This window comes from Lupinus angustifolius, chromosome LG19 (assembly GCF_001865875.1).
Source record: "Lupinus angustifolius cultivar Tanjil chromosome LG19, LupAngTanjil_v1.0, whole genome shotgun sequence".
In the NCBI taxonomy this organism is placed as follows: domain Eukaryota; kingdom Viridiplantae; phylum Streptophyta; class Magnoliopsida; order Fabales; family Fabaceae; genus Lupinus; species Lupinus angustifolius.
The window spans coordinates 8,733,384-8,760,169 of NC_032027.1; the positions used below are offsets into that span (position 1 = coordinate 8,733,384).

The 26,786-nt window shown below is 36.5% G+C and overlaps 1 protein-coding gene across 1 annotated transcript; it reads right to left on the reverse strand.

Annotated features, from left to right (window-relative positions):
- Window positions 297-3,639, reverse strand: LOC109333966 (uncharacterized mitochondrial protein AtMg00810-like). Its single transcript, XM_019569543.1, has 4 exons — window positions 3,504-3,639; window positions 1,667-1,763; window positions 967-1,233; window positions 297-894 (listed from the first exon to the last, which is right to left on the reverse strand). The coding sequence occupies exons 1-4, from the start codon at window positions 3,637-3,639 to the stop codon at window positions 297-299; spliced, it is 1,098 nt and encodes a 365-aa protein (XP_019425088.1).

Sequence of the window (26,786 nt, forward strand, 5' to 3'; positions counted from 1 at the left end):
TAATGAAGGAGAGAAAAAGAAAGAGAGAAAAGAAAATAGAATTGAAAACCAAATAATTAATTCATTTATTATTATTATTATTGAATATACAATTATTATAGATGGCACAACTATATATAGGTTTACACTAGTGTACTACACTGTACTTTAGGTGTACTGCATTGTACTTTAGGTGTACTACATTAGTTGATATTACAATTGTACTACACAAGAGAAAGAAGTTACGGCAGTGCTTGTACGACAATATATTGATGACTTACTTATAGTATAAATATCATAGATTTTATCCCAGATCTTTAATATACTCCCTGAACTACGGATGCCTCTTGGACCTTCAGCTGTCTTCTGAGAGAAAGAAATTTGTTTGTACACAAAGGCTTTGTGAGAACATCAACTGTTTGGAATTCTGAAGGGATATGGTTGACATGCATAGTCTTTGCTTGAATCTTATCCCTAACAATAAAGAGGTCAAGTTCTATATATTTGGTTCTGTTATGAAGAACATGATTATGTGTCATGATCACAGTACTGAGATTGTCACATAAGACCATATGAGTTTTGTAGGAGAGTTGTAGTTCAGTTAGGAGAGACTCAACCCAGGATAGCTCTTGAGTAGCTAAAGCCAAACTTCTGTATTTAGCTTCACTACTGGATTTGGATACAGTGTTCTGTTTCTTGGACCACCAAGTAATTGAATTGGGTCCTAGAAATAAGCATGCACCTGAAATAGATTTTCGATCATCTGTACCAGTAGCCCAATCAACATCACAAAATGTTGTAGTAGACAAAGAAACTAATGATGGAGCATGCTTAAGATGAATTCCATAAGTGTTAGTGCCTTGTACATATCTTAAAATTCTTTTAACCACTATCCAATGAAATTGAAGGGGTTGACTGAGAAATTGGCACACTTTATTAATACTAAAGGAAATATATGGTCTTGTGATGGTAGCATATTGTAGTTACCCCACAATAGACCTGTACAAAGTAGGATCTTCAAAAGGTTGACCATCATGCTTGGTTAACTTGTAGTTGTTTGCCATAGGAATTGATGAAGTTTTAGCTAGATGCATATGAGCTCTTTCTATGAAATCTTTGACATACTTGGACTGATTTAGATGAAGAGAGCCATCATGAAGGTGTTTGACGTTGATTCCTAGAAAATAATCTAGTTTTCCTAGTTGTTTGAGGCCAAAAGAAAAACTAAGACTGGAGATAAGTTGTTGAGCATGACTTTGAGAAGATTCAACAATAATTATATCATCAACAAACACTAGAACATAGAGTTTGTATGTGGATGAAGAGTGAATGAAAAGAGAGTTGTCACACTTGCTGACAGTAAAACTTAGGTTGAATAAAGTTCCTTTGAGTTTTTCAAACCATTGTCTAGGTGCTTGTTTGAGACCATAGATTGTTTTGTGAAACTTGCAAACCAATGTCTTATCAGAGTGTTGAAATTTTTTGGTTGTTGCATGTAGACTTCTTCATTTAATAATCCATTAAGAAATGCATTATTAATATCCAACTGCTCTAGAGACCATTAAAAGTTATTGCTAAAGTTAGAAGAATCCTAATAGTATTAGGTTTGACCACATGAGAAAAAGTTCCATTATAATTCACTCCATATTGTTGATGAAACCCTTTGGCAACAAGTCTAGCTTTATACCTTTGGACAGTTCCATCAGGATTTTGCTTTATTTTGAACACCCACTTGCACCCAATAGCCTTTCTATGAGGTGGGAGAGGAACACGAGACCAGGTCCCTAAGGAAATTAAGGCATCAAATTCATCTTGCATTGCTTGTTTCCATACTGGACTATTCAAGGTTGTTTTGGCACTAGAATGTTTTGATTCAGTGAGCAAAACTCTAGGATGGATAGTTTTGAATATACCATATTTAGATCTAGTCAGCATTGAATGCAAAGATTGTGGAACAAATGACTGAGTAGGTGAGCTAGAGGTACCCGAAGAGGATGATAAGGGGATTGTGGGACTGGCTGTGGGCATGGGTGAAAGGGACTGAGATAAATTGAAGATGGAATAGGAGAGACTCAATTGGAGAGTGTGGCACAACAGGTGAGGGTGAGTAGTATGTAGGGGCAGTAGAAGGAGAGGAAATAGAAATGGGATTAAGCAATGGTGGAGATAGAGTATGAGTATGAGGTGGTATATCTTTATATGAAGAATGTGAAGTAGGCACAATTACTGCAGATTGTGAATGATAAGTTTTAGGTGCAAAGGGAAACACATGTTCATTGAAGACCACACCTTTGGAGACATATAGTTTTCCTTCTTTAGACAAACATTTGTACCCTTTGTGAGAATTTGAGTAACCAAGAAAGGTGCATTCAGTATATCTAAAGGCAAGTTTATGCTTGTTGTAGGGTCGTAAATGGGGATAACATGCACACCCAAAGACCTTTAAAAACTATAATTTGGGACATTTCCAAAAAGAAGAAAACGAGGAGAAAATTTTTGTAAAGTGGGAGAATGGAGTCTATTGATAAGGTAAGCTGTTGTAGTCAAGGCATGATCCCAATAGGTCATAGGTAAGCATGCATGAGCTAGTAATGCTAAACTTGTTTCCACAACATGTTTATGCTTTTTTCAACGGTTCCTTGTTGATGATGTGTATGAGGGCATGAAACTCTATGTATAATTCCCAAAGACTGAAGAAAAGATGTGAATGACCTAAACTTACCACCCCAATCTATTTGGACATCTTTGATGGTTTTTCCAAACTGAGTTTGAATCACTTTAAGGAAATGTTTAAAGATGGTCAGAGTTTCAGATTTTAGTTTAAGCAAATAAAGCCAAGTATGCCTTGTAAGATCCTACACATTCATCAACTATAGAGACATAGTACCTAAAACCTAATTCATAATGAATAAGTGCAAGATCCTACACATCCATATATACAAGATCAAAGGCAGAACGATAAACATTATTTGAAGATGGACCATGTAATCTATGAGAATTTCCCATACAACAAGTAGAACAAATGTCAACTGTACTTTTATTGCTATGAGGTGTCTTACATTGGGAAAGTATATGATGAAGAATTCTCTCATGAGAATGACCTAACCTACAGTACCATAGAAAATATGACTGAGACTGAAAACTGTTAGGATTACATGCAATATTGGAAGTAATACTACTAGAATTAGAAACAGTAGGTGTAGGCACAGTTTGAACATTAAAACAGCTAGGAAGTTGTGTATATTGGAGATCATGAAATGCATAGAGTCCTTAATTTGTGATTGATCCTCTCAAAAGAATCTTGTCAGTACCCTGAGATTTCACAAAACACTCATTAGGGTGAAATTCAAAGTAACAATGGCTATCCTTAGCAAACTGAGAGACACTAATAGTTTTTTTAGTTATAGAAGGTACAAAAAGTAGATTATTGAGTGACAAAGTAAGATTAGGAACCATAGGGGACAAGAAATGAGAAGATCATATATGTTTAATAGGTAGACCACTACCATTATCCATGAAGATACATTCAGAGCCAAAATTCTCCATTGGATTATGAATAAGAGCTGGATCAGCCGTGAGATGATTGGTGGCCCCTGAGTCTGGATACCAAACAAAATTCTTAACATCCTTGACATCTTTGTTGTTGGTACTAGCAGTCATAACTTATGGAGATGGTGGAGTTTGTGAAACAGGTGCAGTGTTGTAGTGTGAACTATGTAGAAAACCATGATATTGTTGAACTGAAAAAGGTCTATAAGATGTCTCAAAGGATCCATAAGGATGATGGCCAAATGTTGTGAAGTATTATGGATCAAAGTTGGAATATGGAGAATTTGGAATAATAGAGGCACCATGGTTGAAGTTGTACCCAAATGCATCTCTGAATGCAACAAGAGCATAATAGCAACTCATAAGATCATAGCCTGATTTATTACAATACTCATAGAATAGTATAGGAAGATAATAATGACTTCCACAGCCACGACGTCCACCACGTGGACCACGACATCCACCACGTGGACCACGACATCCACCATGTGGACCATGACGATCAACACGTGGACCATGACGACCACCACGAGCTCCTCTATTATTACCATATCCACCATAACCATAAAAATTAGGATATGATGAATTAAGATGAGGACGAGTCAAACCTGATGGAACAGATGGCATTTCTGGCATAGATGATAGACTAGGAGACGACAGGTGTTGGAGATCTATTCACAGTTGGTGCAGCAGCAAGATTTACAGAGAGTGCATCAGAAACAGTTTTAAGGTGATTCTTCTCAAGCCTAACCTCATATGTAAGTATAAAGGATTCTAGAGAGTGAATAGTATGCAAATTAGATTGGCTTTCCATGGAAGTTATCACTATTTGGAACTCTTCATTGAGTTCATCAAGTATAAAGTCAATATGTTCAGCCTGAGAAATAGAATTTACAGTGGATATGAGCAAATCCACAAGTGACTTGATAGCATGAAGTAATCAGCTATGGAACTTCAGCCTTGTGTTATAGAATGTATAATTTTCCTAGCTTTCACTTTTGTATGAGAATTACAAAAAGAATGAATCTCATTCCATAGCTGCTATGAGTGATAGCATCCTACAACTCTAGGTTGCAAGTTTTCGGAGAGAGAATTCAGGAGCCGTGAGAAAATGGCTTGGTCTTGTTCCTCCCAAAGTAAGTACCAACGATTTACCTTATTGATCAATCCATCATCTTTTGAGACAAATCGGAGAGGAATATCTGTTCCTTTAACAAAGCTTAAGGCACTGTTAGAGACAAGAATAACATTCATGAAATGTTGCCACACAAGAAAATTTTTCTCAGTTAACTTTATTGCTGGAAGAGGAAGATTGATTTGATTAGGCACAGTGTGAAGAGGTGGATCTTGTGAATACGGAGGTGGAGAAACCACAGGAGGAGAATTTCTAGCAAGATTAGTGTATGTAGCGTCTTCCATAGCTTCGATGATACAATGTAAAGAGAGTAATAATGGAGGAGAGAAAGAGAGAGAAAAGAAAACATAATAGAAAACTGAATAATTGTTTCATCTATTATTATTATTGAATATACAATTATTACAGACGACACAACTATATATAGTTTACACTAGCGTACTACAGTATACTTTAGGTGTACTGCATTGTACTTTAGGTGTACTGCATTAGTTAATAGTACAATTGTACTGCACAAGAGAAAGCAGTTATGGTAGTGCTTGTACTACAATACATGGATGACTTACTAATAGTATAAAGATCATAGACTTTATCCTAGATCTCTAATACCATTCGTCAAAAGGGATCCTTACCCCGACCTGCCGACATACGTATTCATACATATAGAAACTCCATCGGTTCTTGTTCTCTAAAAGGATATCTTGGCAAATCCGTTCCTAGTCAATGGGGTTGTACCATAGGATAACATTCGTCGAGCGGGTTAGCACATCTACATTTGGATGCTTGTCCAGATCATAGAACGAAAGAATGCCCATGACTTCACAGTCCACCCACCAATAGTTAGACTTTGGACCCACCATCTCCTCTAGAACAGTGAATTGGTCAGCACGGTCGGCAAAATTCCTCCCCATGAGCGACCTGTCACCAGAAGAACTGTCAGATTTTGAGCTGGACATATCATCCAAGATCGGACCCCACTTCATGCAAAATGTTGCTCGGTCTACCACAACAGCCTCATTCCCGCCCCTTTTCTTCCTTAGAACATGAGATGTGTTGTGGTCGCCTCCATGCAGACCGACTACTACTCGGGGCAAAGGTGAGTCGAGCTCGCCTTCGGTGACAGATGGTGGACATAGTAAAGATGGGCGAAGGTTCAAACAAGACCTCCACCTCATCGGAGCTCGAACCATCACCAGTCATAATACAGAAATAAATAAATAAATAAATAAATAAATAAAAGAGATGAGAGATTACCAAGTATTTGAAATGATAGTTCTGGAAGAAAAGAAAGTTCGCTTGTCCGGATTCAGGAAATGATGCAACATCGGCAAGAGGATTTCATGAAGAAGCAAGGTAATGATGGATGAAAGGGAAGAACCCCTATTTATAGAGAAGGTCCTGGACCCAGATATACCCTGAAGCCCAACCCAAGGGCACATCCACACGTTCAAACTCACTAGATAGCAGTCCCACGGTTACCCAAAAACCAACGCAAGGGATCTAAAACGAATAGATGCATCAATTGGGCACCTGAGGTCTCTAGACGAAACGTTGCCAATCCTCCATGTGTCGACCAAGGATAGATAGCCATCATGACCTACCTATGCACCTAGAGGCAACCAAACCGGAATAGTCTGAGTCTACTAGCCTGCTCCACTTTTGGTCGCCTTGATAGACTAGGGGCAATTGTTCTACCCCGGATAAATCGGGGCTATTTCTCGCTCGTCCTAGGCGTGTAACCAAGATGAACATCCATCGTTCACTCGCCAGGGGCGGTCTGAGCTCACTACAAGTACCATTAATGTCTCTCACTCACCTTTAATGCATCTCTGACTCACCATTAATGCGCCTTTGTGATGAGCAATATATTACACACTATTAATAACCTTAATTTATCATGATTGATGATTCTTGGTGCCTAATTGACTTTGTTTCACATGGTTTAGCGTTTTAGACTTTATTGGACTAATATTAATAAAATGAGCTAATTTGGGATTATTTGGCCTCATTAAATCTATTATATTTTTCAGATCATATTTGGCACTAAGGAAATTTTCGACATTACATAAGTGGAGTATATTGTATTTTTATTTTAGGAGTTTTCTATTGTTATTTAGCTTTGGGCCCATTGTTTAGGCCCATTTCGGTTTTATGTGTGTTGGAGGGGTTAAATTCGGATTCCCCACCCCAAACATACACACTTCATTTTTCCCTCATTTTGAAACATTTGAGAATTTCGTTTTCCTTCTTTGGCTCTACTAGGGTTTCGTTTTGTGCCTCCATTTCAGTTTTCATTCATCTTCTTCTTCATTTTCGGTTTGTTTCTTCCACTCAATCAAAGGCTAAACTTGTAGACTAAATTCTTTTGGTAATGTATCACAACTCTTGATGTTTAATTATTAATGCATTTTTCGGTTTCTTTATTGTTGATTTCTTATATGTTAGAAACTGGTTTATGAGTTTATCTTCGCTTAGTTGATTTACTCTCTAGTGCATGAATGCTTAGTTCGTGTGAATTTGTTAATCATTTCATTCTTATGTTGATTTCGCTTAGTTAGAGGCTTAGGTTTTGGAAATTTGAATTGATTATCGCTTAGTTAATTGATTCTCAACAAATTCAGAAGTTAATGGTTGGAATCTGAAAATAATCTTTTGAAACCGAGGATTGAGTTGTGAACAAACGAACCAAAGGGATTTAGCTGTTTTATTACATTGCTTAACTATTGTTTCTGAATTTGATTAATGTTCATACTATCAAACAACAAAAACCCCTTGTGTGTGTTTGAGTATAAGGTGTTTCAAGCTTTGCTTGAAAGAGAATCCTTGGGAAACGACTTAGGAGTCACTTCCTAGTTCTGCAGTTTTGAATTGTTATATTATTTGTATCGGGTATGGCCTCGGTCAAATTTGGCGCCGCTGCTGGGGGGGATTATCGGTTCTTGTCAATGTTTCTTAGTATAGTTTAGTGTGTGTCTTAGAATAACCATTTTGTTTGGGTTTCAAAATCTGTCTGTAGCATTCACTATTTGTTGTTTGCTGTCTTGTTTAGTTATTCGCCTATTGGTTGATTCGGGTGTATGTTGGTTAATATAGTTGTGGTTGGAATTTTTGCATGAAACTTTGTTTCCATACTTCTTTCATCACATATTGAATATTGGGTGTTTCATAGTCAATCACCTTGCTTGCTGGTTATGAGATACAAACAAGTAGTGACTAGTTTTATTGTTGATTTTTCTATTTTGGGCATAACTTTGGAACAGTTAATCATAATTGGACATATTATATATGAATTTAGGGTAGAAGTTTACTATTTCTTTTTTTTACAAGTTTAATTTTCCAATTGTTTTGATTTTGTTGCATTTAATTAAATTAGTTAGGCTTTGAGTTTTGTCCTGTAAGTTTTTGTAGATGTTTCTTATGGTATTAGGATTTTATTAATGCAAAGTTTTGGTTGATCACTGAAAATTAACATGTATTTCACTTACTGTCATACATGGTTCTTATTGCTGCATTTAGGGCATGACTAGGGGAAATCCTAACTCTTTGCATCCAATAAATCCTGAAATTGATAGAACATTTCATAGTTTGGTTAGACAAATTAGGAATTTAAATTTAGATAGTTAGTTTTTTCATCTTAGTGTTAATCTACCTAATAGTGATATTGATTCTGTTGTTTCTGTGCATTATGTTGCCTACTCTGAAAATATGGCTGAACCACCTCCAATCCCATATGAGAGGACATTAAGGGAACTGGCTGCACCAGATTTCACATATGAAAGCTTGTGTATCCAGTATCCCAATGAGGATGTGAAATATGTGCTCAAAACTGGACTAATCCATTTGTTGCCTAAGTTTCATGGACTTGCAGGTGAATGTCCTCATAAGCATCTTAAGGAGTTCCACATTGTATGTTCCACCATGAAGCCTCGTGATGTCCAAGAGAATCACATATGTTTGAAGGCATTCCCATATTCACTTGAGGGCGCTTCAAAATATTGGTTGTATTACTTGGGCCCTCGTTCTATTACTAGTTGGGATGACCTGAAGAGAATCTTCCTTGAAAAATTATTTCCTTCCTCCAGGACCACTGCAACCAGAAAATATATTTTTGGAATCAGACAACTACATGCAGAAGGTTTATATGAATATTGGGAGAGATTCAAGAGACTATGTGCAAGCTGCCCCCATCATCATATCTCTGAACAACTCCTCCTGCAATATTTCTATGAGGGTCTGAACAACATGGAGAGCAATATCATTGATGATGTTAGTGGTGGTGCACTTGGAGATATGACCCCTTTTGAGGCTAGAGGTTTGATTGAGAAGATGTCTTCCAACTCTCAACAGTTCAGTGCAAGAAGTAGTGATGCTATAGTGTGTCCATGATGTTGGGATAGATCCGATAAGACAAGATAAACTTGAGAAAAAAATTGACTCCTTTGCAACCTTGGTTACTCAACTTGCCATGAATTAGTAGAAACCTCCACTTGCAGCACGAGTTTGTGGCATTTGCACCGTAACTGACTATTATGTTGATGTTTGTCCTTCTCTCTTGGAGCCCAAAATCGGTTACCATCCTGAGGCATATGCTGCAAATATTTACAACAACAGACCTCAACAGCAGCAACAAAATTATGATCCTTCATCAAGCAGATACAACCCTGGTTAGAGGAATCATACGAATCTTAGATGGTCTAATCCTTTACAGTCTCATCTAGGGCCACCATTTCAGAATAATAATGCTGCACAAAATAGACCACATGTGCCTCCTCCAATCCAGTAGTAGAGGCAACAACAAGTGAATAGTAATCATGCTCCTGCACCTAGTGAACCTTCATTAGAAAAATTGGTGAGGCATATGACATTGCAGAATATGCAATTCCAGCAAGAGACCAGAGCTTCCATTCAGAATCAAGAGTCCTCCATTCAGAATTTGACCACCCAGATGGAACAGGTGGCTGCTTCATTAAACACATTGCACCCTCAGAATTCTGAAAAGTTGCCTTCCCAGATTGTGGTCAACCCGAAGAATGTGAGTGTCATCACTCTAAGGTCAGGCAAACAGATTGAAGTTGATCTAGCTGCATCAAAAATGAAGCAACCGGTTTTATAAGAGACTAATAGCACTAGTGAAGAAATCCTTGCTAGTAAAACTTCCACAAGTGTTGCACAACCATCATTCATTTCCTCCAAGAGCCATTCAAAGTAAGAAGATGGAAGAGGTAGACAAGGAGATCTTGGACACATTTAGAAAGGTAGAGGTGAACATACCTTTACTTGATGAATCAAACAAATTCCAAGATATGCAAAATTTATGAAGGAGTTGTGCACTCATAAGAGGAGGCTCAAAGGTAATGAGAGGATGAGTTGGGGCAGAAATGTTTCAGCACTAATAGGTAGGCAGAAATGTTTTTGCACTAATAGGTAAACTTGTTCCTCACATTCTTGAAACATGTAAGGACCCAAGTACATTTGTTGTACCTTGCATAATAGGTAGTAGCAAATTTGAGAATGACATGCTACATCTAGGTGCTTCGATTAATATTATGCATATGTATGTTTTCGTATCTCTTTCACTTGGACCTATGAAACCCACTGGGGTAGTGATTCAATTAGCAAACAAGAGTATTGCCTACCCTGTTGGTTTTATAGAGGATGTCTTGGTTCGAGTTGGTGAACTTATTTTTCGGCAGATTTTTATATTCTCGATATGGAAGAGAGATTTTCCCATAACACAGTTCCTATCATTTTGGGGAGGCCATTTTTGAGAACAGTCCGAACCAAGATAAATATCCATGCTGGAACATTGCCTAAGGAGTTTGGTGATATTGTGGTCCGGTTTAATATTTTTTATGCTATGAAGCATCCATCTGAGGACCATTCTGTGTTTCATATTGATTTACTTGATGAGTTAACTAATGAGCATATCTTTGATTTTCTTAATGATTTTGATTCTATGTCATTGATAGACTCATACACTTGTCATACATGCACTGATTCTGAAATGTGTAATTCTTGTATTGATGAGTTTCTGCATATTTCTGTTGATCCAAATGTGATAGAATCAGATTGTACTAATCCAATTGCTGCAGATTGCAGACATCATACAGCAATCTTATTTATTTGTTCCAGTGTAGGCTGCAGAATCTATGTCTCCTACTTTGGTTCCATCTGTTTTGCAGGCACATGTACTGGAGCTTAAACCTTTGCATGAAAACCTCAAGTATGCTTACTTAGAGGATGATGAGAAGCTTCTTGGTATTGTTTCCTCCTCCCTTGATGCTGATCAAGAGGAGAAGTTGTTGCAAGTGCTGAAGAAGCATAAGAAGGCAATTGGTTGGACCTTAGCTGATATTCCTGGTATTAGCCTATTTATGTGCATGCATAGGATACTCTTGGAAGATGGAGCTAAACCAGTGAGACAACCACAAAGGAGACTCAATCCAGTCATCCTTGAGGTTATGAAGAAAGAGGTCACAAAGATTTTACAAACTGGGATTATATATCCTATTTCTGATAGTCATTGGGTGAGCCTAGTTCAGGTGGTTCCAAAGAAGACAGGAATTACAGTTGTGAGAAATGAAAGAGAAGAGATGATTCCTACGAGAGTGTAGAATAGTTGGAGAGTCTGCATTGATTATAGAAGGCTTAACCAAGCAACAAGAAATGATCAATTTCCTTTGCCATTTATTGATCAGATGCTTGAACGCTTAGCATGTAAATCTCATTACTGTTTTTTTGATGGGTTTTCTGGGTACTTCCATATTCATATTGGTCCTAAGGATCAGGAGAAGACCACATTCACATGCCCCTTTGGCACTTTTTCCTATAGGATGATGCCTTTTTTCCTATGCAACGCCCCTGGTACATTCCAGCAGTGTATGGTGAGAATTTTCAGTGATTTTTTAGAGAATTGCATAGAGGTGTTTATGGATGATTTCATAGTCAATGGATCTTCATTTGATGCATGTTTGGATAGTCTGGATAGAGTTCTGCATAAATGCATTGAAACTAACTTTATTCTAAATTACGAAAAATTTCATTTTATGGTAGAGTAGGGCATAGTTTTGGGGCATGTAATCTCAAATAAGGGAATTGGGGTAGCTCCTGCCAAGATAGATGTTATTTCACAATTGTCTTACCCCTCTTGCGTGCGAGAGGTTCGTTCTTTTCTTGGCCATGTAGGTTTCAATCATAGGTTCATTAAAGATTTTAACAATAAGGCTCTTCCACTATCCAACATGTTACAAAAGGAGGTGGTCTTTGATTTTGATGAGAGATGTATGGAGGCATTTGATTGCCTCAAGACAGCCTTGGCCATCATTCCTATTATCCAGGCACATGATCGAACATTCCTTTTTGAGCTGATGTGTGATGCTTCTAATTATGCATTGGGGGTTGTCCTTGCTCAAAAAGTGGACAAACTGCCTAGGGTAATTTATTATGCTTCGACTTTAGATGTTGCACAAGCAAATTACACAAAAACTGAAAAAGAGCTTTTAGCTATTGTATTTGCTCTGGATATGTCTTATTGTCTTGGTTCTAGAATTGTTGTTTTCCCTGACCATGCAGCTTTGAAGTTCCTATTGAAGAAAGCTGATTCCAAACCAAGGTTGATTAGATGAATTCTCTTGCTCCAAGAGTTTGATTTGGATATCTGTGACAGGAGTGGAGCACAAAATTTGGTGGTTGACCACTTGAGCATGATTGAGGGAGTTGTTGATATGATGCCTATCAGAGATGATTTTCCTGATGAACATCTTTTGAATATATCTGTTTCTTTCCTCACCCCTTGGTTTGCCAATATTGTAAATTATTTGGTTGCATCTGTTTTTCCTCCACTTGCATCTAGAGCTAAGAAAGAAAAACTTAAAAGTGATGCTAAATATTATGTGTGGGATGATTCCTATTTGTGGAGATTGTGTACTGACCAGGTTACTAGAAGATGCATTCCAGATCATGAGATTGAGTCACTCCTTCAGTTTTTCCATTCTTATGCAGTGGGTGACTATCATGGTACCCAAAGGACAACACGAAAGGTGCTTGCCTCTGGATTTTATTGGCCCACCATCTTCAAAGATGCATGGAGGATTTGTAGCACTTATGAGCAGTGTCAGAGAGCAGGTGGTACCCTTTCTTGGAGACAAGAGATGCCTCAATAACTTATGTTGTTTTGTGAGGTATTTGGTGTCTAGAGTATTGATTTCATGGGTCCCTTTCCTGTTTCTTTTGGCTTTTACTATATTCTGATGTATGTTGATTATGTTTCTAAATGGGTGGAAGCTAAGGCCACCAGGACTAATGATGCTCGGGTTGTTATGGATTTTGTTAGGTCTCATATTTTTTGCAGGTTTGGCATACCCAGAGCCATTGTTAGTGATACTTCTGCAATAGATCCATGCAAGCTATGCTCAATAAATATGGGGTTGTTCATAGAGTTTCCACACCTTATCACCCCCAATTTAATGGGAAAGCTGAATTTCAAACAGGGACATAAAGAGGATTTTGGAGAAGATGGTGCAGCCTAACAGAAAGGAATGGAGCAACATACTTGAGGATGCTCTATGGGCACATAAGAATACTTACAAGGCACCCATAGGGATGTCCCCTTATCGGGTTGTCTTTGGTAAAGCATGTCATCTTCCTGTAGAGATAGAGCATGCATATTGGGCCGTGAAAACTTGTAACTTGGCTCTTGATCAAGCTGGTGAAGAAAGAAAGCTCCAATTGAATGAACTCGATGAGATCCGCTTAGAAGCCTATGAGAACTCTAAGTTCTACAAAGAGAAGACCAAAAGATTCCATGATAACTTGATTTCTAGAAAGGAATTTTTGGTTGGTCAAAAAGTGTTGTTGTACAACTCTAGGCTTGGACTCATGAGTGGTAAGCTTCGTTCTAGGTGGATTGGTCCTTTTGTTGTTACTAATGTGTTTTCTTATGGTGCTGTAGAAATCAAAAGTGAATCCACAGATAAGAGCTTCAAGGTTAATGGGCATCGCCTCAAGCCTTTCCTCACAAATCCTTCCTTAGTGGATGAACTTGTGGAGGAGGACCCATTGGTTGAACCCACTTTCCTCCCTCCATGAATCAGAGAGTTTTTCTTTCTCCTCTCTACTTTTTATTGCACTTGTCCAATTCCATTGATTGATATGTATGTCTGGATTTTCTGATTGTGCTACATTGGGACAATGTGTAGTTTAAGTGTGGGGGGAGACTATTGTAGGTTGTAGGTTTTTGTTGATGCATGCTTTTCTTTGATTTTTAGGTTTTGCTTAGGTTTGAGCATTTTCTCTCATACTTTCTTTCACTTAAGTCATGATATCTTGTGGTATGAATCCATGCATTTCTATGTGTCAAGTTGTTTATGAGAATTAAGAGGCGGAAACAATTATGATAGACTTGTCCCTTGTGAGAATTTGAGCCTTAATTGTGGATGGATTGTTGTATGCCATCTAATATTATTTCATGTGTGATTGTACTCTAGATTACTTGCACTCTAGAACTTGACTTGTTTCTTGTTGATACTTGATATTCACATGCACATATTGAAGTGATCTAGGCATTTCTTTTGAATAAGCCACTTAGCCATATAAGCCTACCTTGAACGAATTTATCCTTTGATAGCCCCTTTGAGCCTTTTACCTCTTTCATTGTTATTTAGCTTATTACAAGCTTAGAAGTAAAACACCATGATTGTCCTAACCTTAGGGAATTTTGGAGCTTCTGAATTGTTTTAGGAATTTGTATTAAGTAAGAAAGGATGCATTGTTCTTCAAATCTTGTGGATTCTTGGTTATGTCTTAATGGTTTATACAATTGTTGTATACATAAGTGTTCATCAAACAAAAAAACAAAATAAAAAAGAAAAAGCAACAAAAAGAGAAACAAAAGTGAATAAAAGGTTGAGTAAGGCAAAGAATATTGGAATTAGAGATTTGGTCTTATTTTGGGTTGATTTTTGCTTACTTTTTACTTAATCCACATTGCTCCTATACTATTCCATTTGGTTTTAGCTACATATCCTATATTTATTATACCTTGTCCTTGGCCCCATTACAACCTTGAAAAGTCCTTTTTATCTTTATGTGTATGTGCTTATGATGTTGATGTTAGAGGCTTGTCAAGCTTATAGTTGTGTTTGTTTTCATGAAGTGCTTTGAGTGTAAACACTTGCAACCAAAGACACATGAATGTAAACACTTTAAAGAGCATATCTTGTGAGGTTCTATCATTGTTGTGACTCACCTCTTGGTTTGACTAGTTTCTTGGCATACTTGAACTCATTGGGTGTTGTTTATGGATATCTTGATTTGATTCTTTTACTCTTGTGTGTTTGATTTGGCCCATTTCATTGAATTTCCTAGATTTCATTATGAAGTATGTGATTTTCTTAGGTTTCTAGTTTTTGTGATCTTCTTGCATGACTCACTTTGGTGTATATCGGTTAGCATAGCCATATTTCTTGATTTTGCCCAGGAGTGCAAAAGGTTAAGTCTGTGGGTATTTGATGAGAAATATATTACACACTATTAATAACCTTAATTTATCTTGATTGATGATTCTTGGTGCCTAATTGACTTTGTTTCACATGGTTTACCATTTTAGACTTTATTGGACTAATATTCCTAAAATGAGTTAATTTGGGATTATTTGGCCTGATTAAATCTATTATCATTTTAGATCATATTTGGTACTAAGGACATTTTCGACATTACATAAGTGGAGGATATGTGTTGAAGTGAAGATTGTGTTAGGTATTAGTGATAGAATACACCTAGAAGGGGGGTTGAATAGGTGTTGCGGTTCCCAAATACCGTTATTCGCACCACAGCCCTATTCTGGAAAATTACCGAGTTAATCGATTAAAGAACTTCCTTAATCGATTAATTCACACAAAACAGACAGTTGTGGAATGGCTTGATAGCACAGCCACTCACCGATTATACAGAAATGATACAGCAGATATATTTGAACAGAATTGCTCTTTATATGGCAGAATTTCAATATTCAAATTATCAGCTAAAATAGGCAATTAAAACAACTTGAAAAAGGAAAGAGATAAGGGTAATAAACAGCCTGCAACAAGGTTTTCATACTGGTTCGTTTTGCGGTCCATTGCAAAACTACATCCAGTCCTCCCCTTCCGATCTCGGGAGATTTTCTTCACTAAAACTGAAATAAATATATATTACATACACACTTCCAATTAAAGACCTTAGATGCTACATTCTTGAATTCCCAGAACCTCTACCTTGGTTTGACTACACTAATCGCCTAGGAAAACTTTTCCTATGATCCAGCCCCAGCCAAGAGTATGCTCTAAACTCAAGACCTCCAAGTCTTGTTGAAGACTCTTTGTATCTCGTTGGTGGTAAGACATCAAGAGACGACTCTCCTTGTCACAAAAACAGAGTATTGTGAAGCACAAAATGGCTCAAATATTACAATTAAGAACAAACTATAAACCCTATACAAATCTCACAAATTATCAAGAATATGTATAAGATCAAAATCATGTAGAAACACGTAATTACAAGACCTTAGATGCTACACTAATCGCCTAGGAAAACCTTTCCTATGATCCAGCCCCAGCCAAGAGTATGTTCTAAACTCAAGACCTCCAAGTCTTGGTGAAGACTCTTTGTATCTCATTGGTGGTAAGACATCAAGAGACGACTCTCCTTGTCACAAAAACAGAGTATTGTGAAGCACAAAATGGCTCAAATATTACAATTAAGAACAAACTATAAACCCTATACAAATCTCACAAATTATCAAGAATATGTATAAGATCAAAATCATGTAGAAACACGTAATTTCTACCCTACGAAATCTCTAAAAGAAATGAAAGAATCATGCAAGAAAAGATAGAATGAAGAACACATTTAATCACATGCAATGGATGACATTTTAATCCCTAAGCATGATACTATCTCTCACTATTCTCACATGCAATTCTCTCTGCCTATATGATATACAATGAGCACGAAAATATGCAACTTAGCAATTATAAAAATGAATGAATGTTATGAAACATGGTGTAAAATCACAGTTTATATAGAAAAGTTGTTTAACGCCCAGTTAATCGATTAACGGACTGATTAGAATAACTGAATTATGTTTCTCAATTATCTGTTGAAACTGATTAAAACTGATTTCACGTTAATCGATTAACGCCTTGCTTAAACGATTAACTGGCATATTTTCAGTTAAGAGATTAAATGGTAAACTACATATATGTTATACTTATCAACTATACATGTTTTACCATTATGTTATGCCTAAGATGCACAAATAACATGTATGATTAATGCATGAATATATAATAATCTAGATGGAATGTCTCATGTAAATGATATGATAGTTTTTAGAACTTATGAGATTTGCATCTAGGTTCACCTAACCTAGACTCAATAACTAAGATACATATCTAAGACTCTAGTTTAGACATGAAGCTCTTGAGTTCTTGGCATGTTGATTTGTTGAGTTATCTCTAAGCTTTCACTAAATCCTTTGTCTTCATCAAAACATAGGCAAGATAATAGTTCTATCTTGACACTTTGCACTTTCAATCTCCCCCTTTTTTATGATGACAAACTCAACACCAAATTTTGTTTTGATGCATATCTTGAAGATGGTCATAGAATACATGGTTGTTGATTTCAAAGTTAAAGCGCATAGCTAGACAATGGAAGCTGAATATTATTTACAACCTGCATACATCAAACAACAAACAACCTTTCTCACCCTTTTGACATCATCAAAAAGATAAATTAAATGAATTTTGGTCAAAATTAAGAAGAGTTATATGGTGAACCCAAACTATAATTAATCAATTAATATTGGGAATGTAATTAATCAACCAGTTGAAGGAAAAATTGAACATGTGTGCATGTTGATAACATTTAATCAATTAAACGAACATGTTAATCGATTAAACTGATAGAATATAGTAATTGGAAAGATTTAATGGCATAGAAGGTTATACAAGAACTAATCAAGCATGGAATGATCAAGCATATTTATTATAGCATTCAAACAGCAGGCTCAATCAAACATAAGAGATACTTATAATCAAACATGATCAAAAACCATTAAACATATATTCATACTATATTTGACATAGATAGGAATGTTATTTAAGCAAATTAAAACCAATATAGTAACGATTTAATTTCAAATGGCATGCATATCAAGTCATAGTAGTTCAGCAAAAGTAGATAGTTAGAGTTACAACCCAAAAAGCATAGAGAAAATATGTCTCAAAAGTACAAAGCAACAAGAATCCTGAAAATTAGCCATATAGACGAACTAAACCTAAGGAAACCTAGGGTCTAAGGACTTCTAATCTAGGGATGTGGAGGAAGGTCTTTATCATCATGAACAGTCATACTACTATCACCCTTGATGAGGAATCTCAGCTTTTCAAATTTTGCACAAAACCTATCATTCTGTGCCTCAATCGTGTTCTGAACAAAGCTCCTCATAGCCTGATAGTGGCTATCAATGTAGGTGACCTGACATTCCTCAAAATGTTGCAAGTTTGTATGGTAGGAGTCTTTCAAAGACTAAAAATGTAGGTCCATTCTATTATTTAACCTTTGCTCCATGGCATCCAACTGAGCTAATCCAAAGGATGATTCCTATGGCGCGTTTCCAGTCGGCTCCCCTGAGTTCCTACATAAGGCTGATTTGTTACAGCCTGATCCTCATCACCAGATAGATCCAAATCCACAGTAGTGTAATCCTCTTGGTATTGCCAAGTACTTCCATACTTGTAGATACCCATCTTGTGGATTAGGCTTTCACTAACAAGGTGATCTTTATCAGAAGTCTCCGTGATGATGGTGTCAGATACGTCACTATGCAGATAATCAATGATCCTCGAAATGAATATGCAATATGGCAGCAACTTGGATTGTGAGGTAGAGACATTATACACGACCTTCAGGATCTCTTCAGACCAATTAATCATAATATTTTCCTTAACAACATACATGAATTTCAAATCACTCAAAGTAGGTTGTGCATGATTGGTGTTTCTCTGAACTAAAATGTACGCAATCAGATAGTGAAGCAATCTATTCTCTATAGATAATGAACCAGCTTTTGTTAGTTCTCATTGGATATACAGATGGGGACCTCTCAAACATGATTTGTAAACCTCGGCAGCATCAAAATCCTTAAGCCATTCACAATTACCTAGGCTAGAACCATTAGTGGATAAGCCACCCACATTCATAAAAATATCACTATCCATCTCAAATAAATTTCCAGAAACTATAGACCAATACTTGCCATCCGTATATCGAAAGTTTGGGTAAAATTCTCTAATTAATGCGGGGTACAGATTTCCTGTTAATTCCAGAAACATCATAGCTCCCTGAGCTTGCATACCTTGCGGAAACTCAAAATTTTGTTCCACCATCCAAGTTAGATCAGCATACCTTATGTAGGTTGATTTCCTGCCCTGAAACTTTGACAACCGAGCCTCCTGAAGTATGAGAGAGTATTAGGGATCTCCTTGGTCTTGCCTCACAATCGGATTCGAAGATGAAGCAGTAGGAGGCCTACGAGTGCAATGAGCAGTTGTCTTGAATCTCTTCAAACGTCCTCTTTCCATTTTTAAGAAAAACCCGTGATTGTATGAGAGGAGAAGAAGGTCAAGGGAGGGAACCTAAGCTTAGGGTTTGGAATTGGGAGTGGGGTTTCTTGGAAAATTTGAGAGAAAGTAGGATAAAATGAGGTGCAATAAGAGTATAGGTGAGGTTTAATTCTTCTTTTCAGCTAAAAATTCGAATTTTCTTGTTGCTTGTGAGATTTAGAGAGAAAAGGGGGAAGAGAGGGTTTGAAAAAATGGCAAAAACGCTACTAATTCTGATTTATCTGTTGTCGATAATCGATTAAGAGTTGTATTTAATCGATTAATCATAGTTAAAATTCTAGATTTTTAGAGAAATGAGCCTTGGTAATCGATTAAAGTGGGACGTTAATCGATTAAATTTTGTGAAAAATAAAATGTTGGCTACTTGAGCTCATTTTAATCGATTAAGAATTATGGTTAATCGATTAACTGGCATCAGATTTATAGAAACAAGAGGTTTTTGGATTTTGAAAGCATGCAAAGATTTCTAACATATATCAAGCAATATTTAACCAAATCGCACATTCATATAGAATTTATCATGTTAAGTCATGAGTTATATTAGGAATATAATGCATTCAACAAATATACATTTTGAAGCATAAAAAAACATTTAACATGCGAAGCACATAATAAAATTTTAGACGATTTTAATCAAGATAATTTTCATCAAGGATTCTAAGTTCTCTTCGAAGAACATAGAAAGTATCTTGTGAGAGGGTCTTGGTGAAAATATCCACCAATTGCTTAGAAGTTTCAACAAATTCAAGCACACAATCGCCTTTTTGTACATGATCACGCAAGAAATGATGTCTAATTTCTATATGCTTAGTTCTAGAATGCAAAACGGGATACTTGGATAGGTTCATGGCACTTATGTTATCACATTTTATAGGGATCTTTTCTAGATTAAGTCCAAATTCGTTAAGTTGTTGCTTCATCTATAGGATTTAAGCGCAGCACACACCGGCGGCAATGTATTCCGCTTCAGCGGTGGACAAAGTAACACATGCTTGCTTTTTGTGCCATGCAACTAAGGAACTGCCTAGTAAGTGACAAGTCCCACTAGTGCTCTTCCGATCCAACTTACATCCCACAAAATCGGAATCGGAATACCCTACCAAGGATAATAAGGTATCCCTAGGATACCATAATACCATATTAGTTGTTCCTTTAAATATCTCATGATGCGTTTAACAACAGTATAATGTGAATATCGGGGCGACTCGCAGTTAAATATAATAATGAGCCGATAATCCCTTGATACTTGGTTACCTCGATTGCTTTTCCCTTTTCATCTTTGTCTAGATAGCAAGCGGACGCCATATGTGTTGAAGCTTCTTAACATTTCTCCATATCGAACTTTTTTAGTAACTCCTTGCAGTATTTTGATTGATGAATGAAATGCCACTTTCCATTTGTTTGATTTGTAGCCCAAGAAAGAAGGTCAGCTCACCCATCATTGACATCTCAAACTCGCCCTGCATCATCTCAGAAAAATCTTTATAAAGAATGTCATTAGTAGATCCAAAAATTATATCATCAACATATATTTGAACTAATAATATATGATCATTTAATCTACGGATAAAGAGGGTAGTATCAACCATACCCGCCACGAACCCATTAACCAAAAGGAAAGAGTTCAATCTATCATACCAAGCTCTGGGAGCTTGTTTCAGGCCATAGAGGGCCTTCTTTAGCTTGTATACATATTTCGAATATTTAAAATTTTCAAAGCCGGAAGGTTGATCTACATATACCTCCTCTTGAATGTAGCCATTCAAGAAGGCGCTCTTGACATCCATTTGAAAGAGCTTAAAGCTCATAATCAATGCAAAGGATAGAAACATCCTAATGGTCTCTAATCTGGCTATAGGAGCGTAGGTCTCATCATAATCGATGCCCTTCTCCTAGTTGTAGCCTTTGGCCACTAAGCATGCTTTATTAATTATAATCAAGCTAGATTCATCTAATTTGTTACGAAAGACCCATCTAGTACCAATCGCTAGATGTTCTTTAGGTTTAGGGACCAAGTCCCATACATTATTATGCTCGAACTGGTTTAGCTCTTCTTGAATAGCTATACCCCAGTGCACATCCTCAATAGCCTCATCGATGGTCTTAGGCTCGATTAGAGATCCAAAAGCAACGAAGTTACAAAAATTAGGTAAAGAGCTATGGGTTACCACCCCTGTAGTGATATCACCTCTAACTTTATCGAGTGGATGACCCTTCTTGGTTTTCCACACGATCGATAGGCCTTGATGCTCATCTTGGACAATTTTCTCTACTTCTTCTTTATCCTAGTCCATGTCCTTAGAGTATGCTTCTTCTAAAGCACTTGCAACATCATCAGAAAATACCTTTCTCTTCTCTTTTGGAGAAGATTCGTCAAAATGGACATGCACAGACTCTTCTACTTGCATTGAATATTTATTAAAGACTCGATAAGCTTTATTATGCAATGAATACCCTAAAAATATACCTTCATCAGCTTTTGAATCAAATTTCCATAAATCTCTCTTTCCATTATTTAAGATAAAGCATTTACAACCAAAGGCATTAAATGAGCAATATTAGGTTTTCGGCCTTTTAAAAGTTCATAAGGAGTTTTTGAAAAAGTAGGTCTCAAGAGTATACGATTTATCATATAGCAAGTTGTATGCACTGCATCAGCCCAAAAATATTTAGGAACCTTGCTTTCGTTCAGCATAGTTCTAGCAAGCTCCTCTAAGACTCGATTCTTCCTCTCAACAACTCCATTTGTTCAGGGGTACGAGGGGCCTAAAATTGATGCATTATACCATATTTATCACAACATTTATCAAATTGATGGTTTTCAAATTCGCCACAAATTGATGGTTTTTAAATTCGCAGCTACCATGATCAGATCGAATATATATTATCTTATGGTTAAATTGATTTTGGATTTATTTGGCAAGCTTTTTGAAAGACTTGAATGCATCGCTCTTGGACGATAGAAATAGTGTCCATGTGAATCTAGAGAAATCATCAACAATTACTAAAGCATACAAGATACCACCAAAACTCAACCTGTGATGGCCCAAACAAGTCCATGTGGAGAAGCTCTAAGGGTCTTGTTGTGGATATCACATTCTTTTTACTAAAAGAGTTTTTAACTTGTTTACATTTTTGACAAGTGTCACAAGTTTCCTGAGTTTTAAAATCAAGTTTTGGTAGCCCATCAACCAAATTATTTTTAGACAGTTTATCTAGATGTTTTACATGAATATGACTGACGCGCCTATGCCAAAGCCAGATGTCATCCTCTTTAGATATAAAAAAGTTTGAAAATAGACTAGTGACATCCTCCAGATTAACCATATAGATATTATTAATACGATATCTGACAAACTTAACTTTATTAGATATATTGTCACGAATTATACAACATTCAAAATCAAAAGATACATGGTTACCTTTATCGCAGAGTTGGCTGATACTCAAGAGATTATGTTTCAGGCCTTCAACATATAGCACATTCTCGATCACTGCATGATTTGAGTTGTCAATCATTCCGGTGCCAAGTATCCTTCCTTTGTTGTTGTCTCTATACGTGATAAACCCTTTTTCTTTCAAGGATAGATCTAGGAATTTTGATCTATCCCTCGTCATATGTCTCGAGCATCCACTATCAAGATACCAATGTTGTCCATGTGCTCGTAGACATAGTTGCAAAATAGATCACTTGCCTTTTTCAGGTATCCAAGTTATATTGGATCCTTTTATGTTAGTAACCAGGGAGTTATCTCCCTTTTTCATCCAAACATATACACCACTAAGTATACCATACTTCCTGATATAACAAGAGTAGGAAGTGTGGCCATGTGAACCACACAAAAAGCATGTAGGAACCTTCTTACTAAAATATTTCTTATTAGGCCGATTAATAGGTCTCCTATATGGTCTTCTCCTACGCATATGGGGAATATATCCTAGTCTAGTATGGTCACCAACATTTCTATTTTGGCTAAGCATAGTGTCTAACATGTTTTGGCTCTCTGTGAGTTTTGCGAGTTTTTCATTATAGTCTCAAATGTTCATTTTTAAAAGTCTCGAAAGAATCACATACATTTGATTGACATAAATTATCATTAGAGCAATTGCATGCATTATAGGAATATATCAGATCTAATGTTTCATTCTCTAGTTTTAGGTCATCTAATTCTTTCTGTAATGAAACTATTTTCTATTCATTTAGAAGGATTACTCTTTTTCTATTAGAACTAATCCTAGCTAATTTCTTTAACTCATCATGAAATTTGACATAAGCATTATATAAATCCTCATAAGGAGGTGAATCATCAGATGTAGTAGATGAGGTGACAGAATATACCTTGTTGTTTACCTCTTTTGAATTTGAGCAACAAGCATCATCTGTTCTGGTCATTAAGCATAGTTTGGTTGTCTCCTCTTCATCTGAGGTGCTCGATGTTGTGTCCTCCTCTGGTATGTCCCATACAATGTAGGCCTTCTTTGACTTGAAGTCTCGGGGAGTGCTCTTTTCTGAATCAACTTTCTTGAGGTAAGTAGGACATGGAAACCTCATGTGTCTTGGCTTACCACACTCGTGACAAGTGAATCGCTCTTTGTTACCCTTGCCTTTTCTAGTTGACTCCCGCACTTCTTTCTTCTAGAAACGTTTGAAGCCTCCTTTCTTTAGGAATTTCCCGAATTTTCATACGAGAAGGCTCAAAGTTTCATCATCCATATTTGAATCAGACTCATCATATTTTTTCTCTTCTGTAGATTGACATGTTGTTGCTTTGAGAGATATACTTTTCATTTTTCGGTCTGATTCCTCGTGCATAGTCAGGCGTCCAAGCTCCATCTCGTGCTCTTGAAGCTTTCCAAATAATGTCGCCAAAGGCATGGAGTCAATATCGTTGGATTCCATGATAGTTGTTACTTTAGGTTGCCATCTCCTGTCAAGACAATGTAAAACTTTATTAGTAAGTTCTCCTTTGGTAAAAAAAATTATCTACAGCAACTAAATGGTTAACTATATGAGTGAATCGTTTTTTCATGTCACTGATAGGTTCACTCGGTAACATACGAAACAGCTCACTCATGTGCCAGGGCATTTAGCCTAGCATGCTTGACTTCGCTAGTGCCTTCGTGAGTCACTTGTAAAGTGTCCCACATTTCCTTGGTACTTTGGCACTACGAAATTCGAAAGAACTCATCATAGGATAGGGCCGATGTGATGATGTTTTTAGCATGCAGGTTGTATTGAACCTTTTTATGTTCATCACCGTTCCATAGACTTTTCGGTTTTTCATTCGGTTCATCATCCACTAAATGTTGTGGAACGAAAGGCCCATTGACTATGGATTCCCAAATATCTTAATCAATGGCTTCTATGAAGATTTTCATGTGGTTCGCCACTGAATACGGGAGGGCGGTTAATGGATGCTCCATCACCGCCAAAGGGGTTGGTGGAACCCATTTGTTTTCCCTTAAGGATCACGCATATGAGGTTGAGCTAGCACGCCGTACTAGCTCTGATACCACTTGTTAGGTATCAGTGATAAAATACACCTAGAAAGAGGGGGTTGAATAGGTGTCGCGGTTCCCAAATACCGATATTCGCACCAAACCCTATTCTGTAAAATCATCCAGTTAATCGCCCTCCCGTATAAGATCAGAATCATGCAGAAACGTGTAATTTCTACCCTACGAAATCTCTAAAAGAAATGAAAGAATCATGCAAGAAAAGATAGAATGATGAACACATTTAATCACATGCAATGGATGACATTTTAATCTCTAAGCATGATACTATCTATCATTATTCTCACATGCAGTTCTCTCTTCCTATACGACATACAATGAGCACGAAAATATGCAACTTAGCAATTCTAAAAATGAATGAATGAATGTTATGAAGCATGGTGTAAAATCACAGTTTATATAGAAAAGTTGTTTAACGTCTAGTTAATTGATTAAGTGCCCTTTTATTCGATTAACGGGTTGTTGAGAATAACTGAATTCTTTTTTTCAGTTATCTGTTGAAACTGATTAAAACTGATTTCGCATTAATCGATTAATGTCTTGCTTAATCGATTAACTGGCATATTTTTAGTTAAGAGATTAAATGGTAAACTACCTATATCTTATACTTATCAACTATACATGTTTTACCATTATGTTATGCCTAAGATTCACAAATAACATTTATGATTAATACTTGAACATATAATAATCTAGATGGAATGTCTCATGTAAATAATATGATAGTTTTTCGAACATGTGAGATTTGCATCTAGGTTTATCTAACCTAGACTCAATAACTAAGACACATATCTAAGACTCTAGTTTAGACATGAAACTCTTGAGTCTTTGGCATGTTGATTTGTCGAGTTATCTTTAAGCTTTTACTAAATCTTTTGTCTTCATCAAAACATAGGCAAGCTAATAGTGCTTTCTTGACATTTTGCACTTCCAAATTGTATTTTTATTTTAGGAGTTTTCTATTGTAAAATAGCTTTGGGCCCATTTTTTAGGCCCAATTCGGTTTTATATGTGTTGGAGGGGTTAAATTCGGATTCCCCACTCCAAACACACACACTTCATTTTTACCTCATTTTGAAACATTTGAGAATTCTATTTTCCCTCTTTGGCTCTGCTAGGGTTTTGTTTTGTGCCTCCATTTCGGTTTTCATTCATCTTCTTCTTCATTTTTGGTTTGTTTCTTCCTCTTTGGCCCATTATATCACAACTCTTGATGTTTAATTATTAATGCATTTTCAGTTTCTTTATTATTGATTTCTTCTATGTTAGAAACTAATTATGAGTTTATCTTTGTTTAGTTGATTTACTCTCTAGTGCATGAATGCTTAGTTCGTGTGAATTTGTTGATCGTTTCATGCTTATGCTGATTTCGCTTAGTTAGAGACTTAGGTTTTGGAACTTTGAATTGATTATCGCTTAGTTAATTGATTCTCAATAAATTCGGAAGTTAATGGTTGGAATCTGAAAATAATCTTTTGAAACTAAGGACTGAGTTGTGAACAAACGAACCAAAGGGATTTAGCTTTTTTACTACATTGCTTAACTACTGTTTCTGAATTTGATTTATGTTCGTACTATCCTACAACAAAAAACCCCTTGTGTGTGTGTGAGTATAAGGTGTTTGTAGTTTTGCTTGAAATATAATCATTGGGAAACGACCTAGGAGTCACTTCCAAGTTCTGCAGTTTTTAATTGTTATATCATTTGTATCGGGTACGGACGCCATGTCAACAACTCCAAACTCCAAAAATAGGAGACCCCATACAGGATGTTTCAATTAATATATCATTCTCTCATTTATTACTTGCATTCATTACTCTTTGCTTTTACTTCTCTCTTATTTACTTTCGCTCTCAATCTAAAATCATATATACTGACTTCATCGTTAGAGAACCTTTTCAGGTACCTCCCCTGGCGAATCCAACAAAGGCTCTTGACTT

Coding starts and splice junctions, on each gene's coding strand:
- LOC109333966 (XM_019569543.1), bottom strand. CDS start 3,639: ATGACTGCTAGTACCAACAACAAAGATGTCAAGGATGTTAAGAATTTT. Junction 1,234..1,666: donor CCTGATGGAACTGTCCAAAG/GTATAAAGCTAG, acceptor ATCTTCTCAAAG/TCATGCTCAACAACTTATCT. Junction 895..966: donor TTGTACAGGTCTATTGTGGG/GTAACTACAATA, acceptor CCAATTTCTCAG/TCAACCCCTTCAATTTCATT.